Genomic DNA, 12,202 nt, shown 5'->3' with positions numbered 1-12,202 from the left:
GTCATTTTCAGAAACGGTTGGTGCACTGACTGGGTTTCCATATTATGCAACGAAGGAAAACGTGCGTTCGTTTTACCCGTTCAAAACCACTACATTTAGGTTTGTGCGCATCATCATAATGTGTCTTGACAGTAAAACATCAACATTAGAGCAGTGGTTCTCTAACTTTTTAATTTCGTGGACCCCCAGTTTGGTATGCATTAGGCCACGGGCTCCCATTAACAATGAGAGTGTACAAATGGAACCAAATGGACCCTTAAGGTTACGGGTCCATTTGGTATCCATTTGTACACACTCAGAGTTACAGACTGTATGGGTCCATTTGGTTCCTTCCTAACTATCAATCATTTAGCTGGGGACCCCCTGGAACCCCCAAGGACCCCTGGGGGTCCCCGGACCCCACTTTGAGAACCAGTGCCTTAGAGGATCAGTCAAAACCCAAATGGTCCCCAGCTAGGCCGCATTTATTGTTCTCTCAACCTAACTACGTCCATTGCTCTCTGTTAGTACACGTCCCCGCCCAGAATATCGCTTACGAAATGACGGACAGGGCTCCGAACCAATCAAACCGCCGCGTGCTGCCGGCGAGACAACCTCCTGGCCAATGGGAGCGGGACGACGGTTGAGGGGCGACGCTTTCTACGCTCTCTCTGGCAGGAATGTTAGTTCCTGCTCTTCTGCTGGCCGTTTCCTGTAATCGTACAGTGTTGTGAGACGGAGAAAAAGCCATGTGTGTCGATGCAAAGGTAAATTTACCAGCCAGAAATGATAACCGAGACACTTGGGGCGGTGGATGGGGTGGATATTCGGGGGTATTCGGGCTGTGAAAACAGACGCGGACCAAGCGAAACAGCATCGCGGCCTATAAGCCGTGTGGTGAACGTTGACGGGCTGAGGGTTATTGTAGCACGTTGTTGTTGCTTTGGTTTGGTCCGGTTTGTTGATGAGAGAAAGAATGAGCGAGTCCAGTTTGACTTGAACGTGTAGTAAAAAAAAAAAAGACAGGTGAAGAAGATGGCATTAGATTCAAAACACTACATTCACTGTTTTTACTCCTCCGTTGAAATGTTGATCACATGTGTGGGCTTTTTACAATAGGCATTTGTTGCTAGCAACACGAGCTAATGTGCTAGCTAACGGGGGTTTGTGTGAATGTGAAGTGAGAGACTGCAACGCGACCAGAGGGGAAGCGTCTACTGTTACCAGCATCCTTCTTCACTATGAACTGTATCCATTCATTCAGTACTATGGTTATTTAACTCTGAGAGTTCACAAACATAAGTGCAATGGGTGTGTACACATGTAATTTAAGCACTCTCAGGGTCACAGATGTATATTGTATAACTGAGTGAAGTGAACAACACTGGGCATTTAACTGTGTACTTATTATGAGTTTGATTGAATACTTTATTAACAGTTTGTCCAAAAAAGCACAAAGTAACAGTTCAATATAAAAGGATGATAAAAGGATTAAACCCAAGAAAGCCCTATGGCTTGTTAACATTTGGGTCCTGTTACCAGCATCAGTGCCCTCTTCAGCATCAGTACCTTCCTCACCATGAGCTGTGATCCATTCATTCACTACTATGATTTTTTAACTCTGAGAGTGCACACACGTAAATGTAATGAGTGTATAAATGTAATTTAAATACTCTCAATGTTACACATGTATAACTGACATTAAAATTTAAAAGTTTGAGAACCATTGCTCTATTATACCCCGACTAGTTGGTAAACAGATGATAACTTTTTTGTAATAGGAATTGAATAACATTGCTAGTTATCTATTGATATAATCAGTAACATACATTAATGCCAAGAACATTTTCTAAATTGATTATTGGCTAGTGTTTACCTAGATAGAAGTTCTGTGTGGTTTTGTTAAATTGAAGTCCCTCCTTTCCCTTAGGAGCAACACTTCAGGGATTCGACGTTGTGGATTGGAGATACATCTTATTGTCACACACAGAGAAAGTAGGAACTGAGAAGGATACTACAAGGGGACATTTATAGGACTTGCTTGGAACACTCTTTTCTCCCAAGACCCCCCCTGGACTTCAATATTACCCTCAGAGGAATCCCAATATCTGTCATCTGAAGATACAGACTGAACTACAAAGGTCTGAAATAGACCTTGTCCTATTTGGTAAGTTATCTAGCGAGTATGTGTGTGCATTATGTTTATTGTGTTCAGTTTGATTAAATTGGTATGGCTAATTTGCATTTGTATTCTCCCTCTTTTTGTTAACAGTTATTTTCTTTGAAGAATTGAAGGAGGACAGTTCATCTTCCATCTCAGAGAGTCTCTTGAGGTTGTGCCCGTCTCCCTGTGTGGAGGGGGCAAGATGGCAGACCCCATTATGGACCTGTTTGAGGACACACCCCTGTTTAACCTGGATGCCCTGCCAGATGATGCTTTCTCACAGGGCTCCTCGGACCCTGTGGAGGAGGCCCTCAAGCTAGCCCTGGGTCAGGTGGACCCCCCCACTGACCCGGAGCCGACTCCAGAACTCTCTGTCACTGCAGGTCTTGTGGATCCTGCCACTGGACACACCATGCTAGACCCTGTCCCAGCTCAAGTCCCCATCCAGCAGCAAGCTCCAGTGGCACTTCCTCAGACTGTTACCCTGACAACAACACCTGCTGCAGCTCCTGTCGCGACAGTAGCTCCGGTCCAGACCCAGACATCCATCCCTGTGGTCAGCAGCACCGGCACTGTCCTGCTGGGCTCACCAATAACGGTCTCTAGCTCCTCAACCACCACCACACAAAACTACACACAGATTACGCACCAGTTCACCCCCCAGCAGTTAGCTGCCATTACCCAGCAGGCCGGTGGGAAAATAGTCATCCTCAAAGGCCCTCAGGGCCAAGCCCAGGTGCTGCAGACTGTGTCAGGGGCCACGGGCTCAACCGGTGGCAAGGTCATCCGGGTGCTGTCCGGCACCCCGCTGAGACCGGGCATGTCCATATTGCCTGGGGGAACAGTCTTGAACCAGGCCAGCCCAGGTCATGCCCAAATCAGGGTGGGTACTCCTGGAGTGCAGAGGCTGATACAGTCTCCCAACGGCCCAATGAAACAGGTGCTGCTGACGTCCGTGCCTCAGCAGACGCAAGGCCAGCCGGTCCAGATGCAGATCTCAACCCAGGGCCAGACCCAAGTCCAGATCCAGCCCCAGCCCCAGGCTCAGATACAGCTCCAGCCAGCCATGCAGGCCAGCAATACTTCTGCTACCCCAGGCAGGGTCACCCTCACTACTGTACCACAACAGGTGAGGCTTTGGTTGAGGTTTTGGTTCTCTTTGTTGAGTTTCTCCAGTCTCTATCTCTACAAAGTTTTGATTGATTGAATAATTGATTTGACAGAAATGTAAACAGCACGAGGTACAGTCAGACATTTGGGCTAAAAGTATAACACAAAAAAGTGCTGGGGACTTGTTTTCATTGTGGTCCTATTAGTGGAATTCCAAAGCCCTATTTACTCATGAAAACAACCCAACTGTTAGTCTCCCAACAGGTCGCAATGGACAGAAAAACACAACAGAAATCCTCAATTTACCAAACCATCTTAAATCTCTTTACAGTGGCTTGCTCTTACAAATCCTGCAGGATTAGTATTACTGAGGGAACATTGGTAATATAATTTTCAGCTTGATTTGTGATGATTAACTACAGTTTTTCTGCAAACTACCACATCTCTTGTTAATTTTATTACCATCCGGATTGACCGTCAGTAATCACAAATAATTTCTGGTATTTTAGAGCTTATAAATAGCAAGTGAAATAACCCTGTATAATTTTGTCGTATAATATATATTTATCTCACACAGGGCCAGAGAGAGAGCAGGAAATAAACACTTGATTTAAAATTAAGCCTTTTTACTTGCAAATATGCATTAACGCTGAATATTTTAATATACCCACAATTTGATCCACAGAAGCATAAGCAAGATGTTTTTGAACGTTGTAGAGTTAGTGTCGAAGTGTCCTTGAGCAAGACGCTGAACCCCTAATTGCTCCCGATGAGCAGGTTGGTGCCTTGCATGGTTTCCTCCGCCATCGGTGTGTGAATGTGTGTGTGAATATGCAAAGCGCTTTGGATAAAGCATTATATAAATGCACCATTTACCATTTGTTGATATTTGTTGGGTAACTTAGACTTAGACAATTAATTCATGGTCGAAAATCATTGGAATGTCACTTTTAAGTCATCCATCAGCCCATCCCAATTAATGTCCCATGTATCTACTAGGGTGGCGAGCCCAAACGTATCACCCTGGTCCTCCAGGCATCCCAGGCTGGTACTGTCTCGGCCCAGGGTCAGGCGGTGACGGTGGCGGCCGGTACGGCCCAGCAGCAGGTCCAAGTTCAGCAACAGCAGGGCCAAACCAGACTGGTGCTGGGTCAGCTCCCCGGGGGTAAATTTGTGATCCAGGGAAGCCAGCTTGCAGCTCTCACCCAGGCCCGGGCAGGTCAGGCCGGGGGCCAGCCCAAAGTCCTCACCATTCAACTGCAGGTGCAGCAGCAGCCCGGAGTGCAGGGAGGAGTGAAGGTAGGAGAAGAATAAAGGGTTGTCGGAAGTTGTCTTGAGATAGTGTGACTTACTCAAATACTCATAAAAGTACAGTACTAGAAACACAAGATTATGGGTAAACATCAAAGTGAGCACAAATATGAGTAGAAAAACATTGTGCTCACCAAATGGTCTGGCATGGAATCATGCTGCCAAGTGATATGGGCATGTTTGGTACGATGTTTTTCCACATTCACAAGTTTGGTGTTCTGCTCAACACAAATATGTTGTTGTGAGTGTCTGGAAGAAATGTACCTAAAATTGCAGCCAGTCTTGCCATATACCAATTGCTTTAGTCAATTACTGGGATTTTTGTGGCGATTTAATTGTGCAGCCCTAGTTTGGTACTACAATAACCTCCTTTCTACTTCTAGGCCAGGAAAGGGCTTCACATGTTCTGGCTCTATAACTACCAAAGCCTCAGAAAAATGGAATAGTATAGAATAGATAACTTCATTGTGGTTGACTTTGAATGCCATATTGTGTGTTTTTGTATAAACATGATTGTTTTCAGAGGAGCGCTGCCGCTGACCTTCTTTCTGTATGTGCTCTTACAGTACCAGTTGGTTTCTGGAGCAGGCAACACTGGCAGCCCACAGGTATTACAGATCTCACAGGGCCAAGGTGGACAGAGACTGGCTGTGCCACTCAAAATGCTGCTGCAGCCACAGGTAGGCCTCTGAATGTTGAATTCTGTATACCCAGACAGGGACTCTGCATCATGGACTTGTGTGTTTATAAGTATATCTAATCACTGTCGGGTGGAATCCTTGTATGTCAAAAACCATTCATAAAAGTTTGTGCAAAAGCATTGATTTAAATAATTAAAAAGCCGTCTACGTGTGGATATACAAGGTATCCACCCAACAGTGACGATTATATGTGTGTGTGCAGTTCATATACAGTACATTCATACATCGTGACATCTATAGAAACTACAGTCTTTGCCCCCTGTTGTTCAGACAAGCTCGGCGTCCTCAGCCGGTGGCACTGTGTCTGTGGTGAAGGTCATCAACACGTCGACCACAGGCGCCTCCACGAACACCACCGGCTCACCACAGGCCATCCGTATCACCAAGGCCGGAGGGGAGCCTGTCACCGTGCGGCGCGTGGAAACCCTCTGCAAGCAGGAGAAGGCCAACCGCATTGTGGCCGAGGCCATAGCGCGGGCCAAGGCGCGCGGTGAGAAGAACCTCCCCCGGGTCCTGAACCAAGACGAGCTTCCGGCCGGCCATGCAGCCTCGGAGTTAGGGGGCAGCGTCACAGTGGTCACCACGGCTAAGAAGAAGTCCAGCGGAGGAGGGAGCAAGAAGAAAAGCACCGCGACGGGAGGAGCCACGGGGGTGAAGAGCGGTGGCGGAGCCGAGAAAAAGGGCAAGGCGAAGTCAACAGGGGGTGCAGCAGGAGGGGCTGGAGGCACAGGAACGCCTGGTACTGCAAGCAAGAGCAAGAGCAAGGCCAAGCTTAAGTAAGCTGGACTGTTTTAAATTACTGATGTACTTGTTTGAGTGGTTTGCCGTTTTTCTTTTGAGACTTGATTGGCATTTGTTTACCGGTGTGTTCTTTTTCTCTCTCTTTCTCGTGTCTCTGACAGCACTATCACTCTAGTAGGGGCCAAGAAACGGAAAAGGACCGGTTCGGACCACTCGGATGGGGAGCAGAGTCCCACCTCACCCACTACTCTTGAGGAAGACTTGGCAACGGTACATACACACACCACACACACAAACACATGCAATATCTGTGCTAGGGCAGGATTCCGGCTGCAGTGACAGGCCCGACTCCAAACCTGACACTTTGACTACTTTACTGATCAAGATGGCTTCCTGAATAGAAAAACATACCAGCAACAATTAATATATTTATCAATATTTGCATAACGGCTGTGTTTATTTATGATTGTAATAATATATTATTAATGAACTCAAAAAATTAATAAATGATACAATGGCAACCAGCGTTTTAAAAATGCAGCATCTCTTCTTTTCCGTCCCTTTCACATAAGAAGAGGCGTTCCAATCGTGTGGTGAAGAGGAAGAAGTACACTGAGGACCTGGATATCAAGATCACAGATGATGAAGACGAGCAGGAGGACGTAGACGTTACGTCGACAGCGGCCGCCGTGGCCTCCATCAGCGGAGGGACGGCCGCACAGATCATGGGTGCACAAATCAAACAGGAAATGGAACTGGATGTTGACGGACAGCCCAGCATGCAGTTCTTTGTGGTGAGTGTTAGGACTGCAACTATTTTCCTAGTGATTATTCTATTGATTACGTTTGCAGTTAATCAAGTAATCGATGAGCGTGATTTTAAAAATATATATTTTGTAAAATTGATTAACCACTTAAGCGTTATTTTATTCTTTGTCGCACAACTGTTTCATGCAAAAATAGTGAAAATAGCAGATCCACCAGCGCATGACAGGTGGCAGTCATGAGCTTGTAGATCTGCATTTTTTTATGGAAACATTTAGCCTGTTATGACATGCCCAGAATAAGGATTGATTATTAATCATTCATTTAATTATCGATTTATAGATAAAAATAAAATAAAAAATTGTGTCAAGTGACGCAAGTGACGTCTTGTGTAATGGCTGTGGCTGTGGTTCTAACCAGAAAACATCCATCATTTAATACATATTTAGTTCAGTAGTTATTTATGGAGTTGATATTCTTTTGTAAAGACATTTTCTTAATCTGTTTTTTCTACAGGAAAACCCCAATGAGGAAGATGCAGCGATTGTAGACAAAGTTCTGTCCATGAGGATAACCAAGAAAGAGGTAGGACTATTGACTATCTCTAAATGTGCCATTTGGTCACATTTCCCATGTGGTGACACTTATTAAAGTAGATCACATCCCTGGTTATATTGTGCAACAATAAACACCAAACAAATACCCCAAAATTGATTTCTTAGCATTCTTTAATCTTGTAATCAAAATCAACCAATTATATCATGACATATTATACATAGCAACATCTAAAATGACACAGATGCTTTCCTGGTTTTAAAGGTATAACAACGTATAGGCTTTCCCGGTCTTTTTTTCTTCTTCTTTTTAAGATTTATGTTTGGGCTTTTATTTCTTTAGTATTGGTAGGACAGTAGGCTGACAGGAAATGGGGAGTGACACGCAGCAAAAAATGCCATCAGGATAGGGACTCAAACCCGTGACGCGCTGTCAGTCTATGTGCCCGGACCACTATGCCAGCGGTCTGGGCCTGCTTTCCCGGTCCTAATGGGTTAATTGTATTACTCCATTTTCGTTAAGTCATGCCCACTTTTCAGAATTAAAATCAAATTCCATCCTCAGCGTTATAGATGGTAGATACACTATAAATGATGTTTCATCTGGATAAAAAAAGAGAACAACCTCAAAACCTGCTTTTCTCCTCTCTTTTCCAAGGTTTCTCCAGGCCATTACATCAACCTCGAAGAATTCTTTGTCAAATATAAGAATTAGTAAGTTGCATCATGACACTTGTGCCTTGTCCGTGTCATTGAACTGCCCTTTTTATGTGTCAATGTATTGACGTAAGGAGTGTTCCTTCTCTGTTTCTCTCAGCTCCTATATGCACTGTGAGTGGGCCACGCTGGTGCAGCTGGAGAGGGACAAGAGGATCCATCAGAAGCTCAAGAGGTTCAAAACCAAATATGCCCAGATGCGGAACTTCTTCCAGGAGGTGAGGGCTATGCTGTGTTGCATGGACGATTTGTCTTGTTTTACTTTTTATTTCTTTGACATACAATGGGGTGATAACAAGAGGATAAAGTTTCAGAAACGTCTTACATCCCTGGATTTCATTATCGATGACATTTATGTTTTTGTATTTGTGTACCCGTCTGACCTAGTTGTCCTCCTCTCACCCCATTTGTTTGTCTGCATCCATTAGGAAGAGCCATTCAACCCGGATTACGTGGAGGTAGACAGGATTCTGGATGTTTCCCACAGTGTGGACAAGGATAATGGAGAGGTGAGAGTTCAGGCTGTCGAGCGGTTTGTTGTTCTGCCACTTGTTTCTTTGATGATACTCTGCTGGCAAGAGTGTGAAAATAAATGCCTTGTAAATGTCTGCCTGTAGCTTGTAAAATAGTGAAAGTAGCTGATGAATATGAATGGAATTTGGAGCCATGGAGAGGAGATAATTGTTTTGTTTTTTTCACGCAGTTGAAAAATGCAATGAAAATACGAATGTTTTCAGTATCTGGATGTCTCTCACATCGGGGAATTAGAAATAACGACCATCCCTAAATTATTATTTTACTGGTCGTGTGTTTCTCTGCCCCACGCCTCGTCCAGCCGGTTGTGTACTACCTGGTGAAGTGGGGCTCTCTGCCTTATGAGGATGCCACCTGGGAGCTGAAGGAGGACGTGGATGAGGGCAAGGTCGAAGTGTTTCAAAAGCTCCAGAACAGACAGATTCGCATCAAGAGAACGGTAAGTGGCTAATTGTAGAATAATTTGGACACAACTTGCCCAGGTTAAATACACTCCCCACAGTAACTAGACCGTAGTCTTCCTGTTTATTTTTTTGTTTATTTATACGGATCCCGATTAGCTGACGCCTTAATGTCAGCTAGTCTTCCTGTGTCATCATCGTCATGGGTGTTTCATTTAACCACCGTTTCTTTTTCTCGCTATCCCAGCCGAGGCCCCCAGCCAGCACATGGAAAAAGTTGGAGGAGACCAAAGAATACAAGAGTGGCAACACCCTGAGAGAGTATCAGCTGGAAGGAGTCAACTGGCTGCTATTCAACTGGTACAACAGGTATGGAACACGGATTACACGCATGCATTTTCTTTTGATAGCGTGATGGAAATGTAGATATTATTTGTTGATGATGGCTGTTGAAGCGGTTTCATTAACATGCCTGTATAGTTAGATTATGTAATCAGATTTAGGGATAATGAAGAAAATGAACAGTGTGAGGGAAGATAATTCATCAAATGCATTTACTCTCAATCTATCAGTTGCTTTCACTTTAATCTGTGTTGTTCACAATTATATAGCAGTTGGTTCCGGTCAAGTAATTTGATTGGACAAGAGGCATTTCATGAGTGCTGATATACAGTACAACAGCACTGGTACGTTTTACTGAAACATTCAGTGTCACTCCGCTACCTAGAGGTAACGGTAGCCTGTTATTTACCCACCGGTCGGGGCTGACTGTTTACACACAGCTTTTGCAGCATTTTTGTTGGATCTATATATGTTGACACAGCCAAATATCAAAAAATGTTTCAACAAAATCATAAAATGTCTACCTACACTTGCGGCCTTTACTAAATTACAGCCGTGCTGGTACGGTCGACAGCACAACCGTGTGTGAGAATGCATACGTTTCATTTCAGTAAATACAAAAATACCTACAGAAGTACATTGTGAAATTGTATTATTTTGGCAGTTCCAAAAGAAATATGGAGACATATTGAATATCAACGTGGGACTACTCCGAATATTGTTCTTTCTGGTTAAGTGACTTTCTCCAGGTCGTGATGTGTGTATATTCATAATGAAGTCACAACCCACTCTGTCTTTTGTGTAACTTTCCTACCCCTCCAGGCAAAACTGCATCCTGGCAGATGAGATGGGACTGGGGAAAACCATCCAATCAATCTCGCTGCTGCAGGAGGTGTTTGGTGCGGGCATCCATGGGCCCTTCCTGGTCATCGCTCCCCTCTCCACCATCACTAACTGGGAGAGGGAGTTCTGCACGTGGACCGACATGAACGCCATAGTCTACCACGGCAGCCTGGCCAGCAGGCAGATGATCCAGCAGTATGAGATGTATTGTAAGGACGATAAGGTATGTGGGTTGAGGGGTCATGGAGTTTGTGAAATGTTGGCAGGTTATCTGTGTAATCAGGACTTTTTTGTACAGGCGTCTGTGTAAGATGAGACTTTATTCTCTCGGTTGCAACAACAGCCAGAATGAAATACACAATGAGGATGAATGTAATATTGAGTAAACCAATCCAAAAGGAGGATAAAATGAAAGCAGCGTTAACTGTGAATGACTATTGGTTTCCTGGTTTTACGTTGGTACTCCTTTGTCCCCTTTTCTTCCATTTCAACGAAACGACAAACAATTCTGTCTTTTAAGGAGCACCTGATCCCTGGTGCGTACAAGTTTGACGCCCTGATCACCACCTTTGAGATGATTCTGTCTGACTGCCCAGAGCTGAGGGAGATCTCCTGGCGTTGCGTGATCATCGACGAGGCTCACCGCCTCAAGAACCGCAACTGTAAGCTTTTGGACAGCCTGAAGATGCTTGACCTGGTTAGTGGACCCACAGCACAATGCAGACCTTACATACACACAATAATCTTGATGTCTCGTATAGTTAGAAGATGTATGAGCTGAACATTGAGTAGTTTCTCTCCCCTTCTTTCTGTCTCGTTCATTCTTTTTTCTGTAATCTGGCGCCCTGCTCGAACCACTTCCTTATTTGCCTCTCATTCCCTCCTGTTAACTGTCAACTGTTCTGTCTTCTCACATCTTTGTCTGAACCTCTCTGCCTGGTTCTCTTTCTTCCTGTCCCGTTGTCTTTTTTCCCCTCCTATTCCTGGCATCTCCATCTCCCCTGCTTTTCTTCTTCTCTCCTCGCTGTTCTCTGTCCTTTCCCATCCCTCCTATGTCCATCCATCCCTCCCATCCCCTCCCCACCTGCATGTGTTTCTCTGTGGTTTCCCAGGAACACAAAGTGTTGTTGACAGGCACGCCCCTGCAGAACACGGTGGAGGAGCTCTTCAGCCTGCTGCACTTCCTGGAGCCTGCCCAGTTCCCCTCTGAGACAGAATTCCTCAAAGAATTTGGAGACCTTAAAACGGAGGAACAGGTCAGCATTCTCATAAGCTGAAAATTCTAATACTCTACCACACTTGCTGCATCCACTGCCGCCTGAGTCCCACATCCTAGCGAGGATTAGATGCGGGTCTGGAGGAATCGAACAGATAGGAATGAATAGCCAAAATTCCAGTACTTAACTTTATGCCTGCTCGCCTCCTCCGTCCTCCAGATGTCATATTGTATTGGACACTTTATTGCTCTAATACGCTCAGCAATTGAGTTGTTTGACATGCATTCTCCCACACCCATGCTCAACAAACGGCATGCTTGTGTACAAAAAGATCAAGCCATTATATAATTTGTTCCTTCAGTAGCATCGATAACTGTTATTCAAATCTATTTAAATGCACAAAAGTATTTGCTCCAGTTAAATCAAGTGGGACACTTTCTCTCACTGACCGTTCATACACACGCATACACTGCGTTGTTAACATTATTAGGTTATGCTCTAAATCATCCCTTTGAGGTCCGGCAAGGCACAGCATATGGACTTCATCTCCTAAACAGCGTAGTTTCCATCCCTAAGCCCGAGGAGGCGGTCCGCTGCACTAACAGCGGACCGTATCCAATAACAAAACCGAAAGTCACTTCCGCAAAACTCGCTAAAGTCTACACTTGATGTACTCTCCTTGATTCTGCTTGGGGAGTCTCCTCTCGACTCACTCTCAGCTCCTCCAAAAGCAAATTAACATTTGGGACACAAAACGATTTCCGGGTCACGCTGCCAGTGGGCAGAAATTAAGGAATTTGACTACAGTCTGACTCGTTCGCTC

At 44.8% G+C, this 12,202-nt stretch overlaps 1 protein-coding gene across 5 annotated transcripts in view; it reads left to right on the top strand.

Moving 5' to 3' along the window:
- The first annotated feature begins 616 nt into the window (after positions 1 to 616).
- Positions 617 to 12,202, top strand: part of chd8 (chromodomain helicase DNA binding protein 8) — a 29,125-nt gene continuing 17,539 nt past the window's right edge. For 2 of the 5 annotated variants that reach the window (XM_084057427.1, XM_084057426.1), the window contains exons 1-17: positions 617 to 746; positions 1,910 to 2,146; positions 2,252 to 3,272; positions 4,253 to 4,552; positions 5,131 to 5,244; positions 5,536 to 6,041; positions 6,168 to 6,276; positions 6,582 to 6,800; positions 7,288 to 7,356; positions 7,984 to 8,039; positions 8,143 to 8,260; positions 8,471 to 8,551; positions 8,878 to 9,015; positions 9,225 to 9,346; positions 10,142 to 10,385; positions 10,683 to 10,859; positions 11,275 to 11,418. In XM_084057427.1, the coding sequence (XP_083913553.1) occupies positions 2,346 to 3,272; positions 4,253 to 4,552; positions 5,131 to 5,244; positions 5,536 to 6,041; positions 6,168 to 6,276; positions 6,582 to 6,800; positions 7,288 to 7,356; positions 7,984 to 8,039; positions 8,143 to 8,260; positions 8,471 to 8,551; positions 8,878 to 9,015; positions 9,225 to 9,346; positions 10,142 to 10,385; positions 10,683 to 10,859; positions 11,275 to 11,418 (3,324 nt within the window). In that variant the 5' untranslated portion in view covers positions 617 to 746; positions 1,910 to 2,146; positions 2,252 to 2,345. Of the gene's footprint in view, positions 747 to 836; positions 1,291 to 1,909; positions 2,147 to 2,251; positions 3,273 to 4,252; positions 4,553 to 5,130; positions 5,245 to 5,535; positions 6,042 to 6,167; positions 6,277 to 6,578; positions 6,801 to 7,287; positions 7,357 to 7,983; positions 8,040 to 8,142; positions 8,261 to 8,470; positions 8,552 to 8,877; positions 9,016 to 9,224; positions 9,347 to 10,141; positions 10,386 to 10,682; positions 10,860 to 11,274; positions 11,419 to 12,202 lie in introns of those variants that run through there. The other 3 variants (XM_084057425.1, XM_084057423.1, XM_084057424.1) reach the window with 2 other exon arrangements.

This window comes from Gymnoscopelus microlampas (genome assembly GCF_963454915.1).
Source record: "Gymnoscopelus microlampas genome assembly, chromosome: 5".
Lineage (NCBI taxonomy): Eukaryota > Metazoa > Chordata > Actinopteri > Myctophiformes > Myctophidae > Gymnoscopelus > Gymnoscopelus microlampas.
This window is presented reverse-complemented; position numbering and strand designations above follow the sequence as displayed.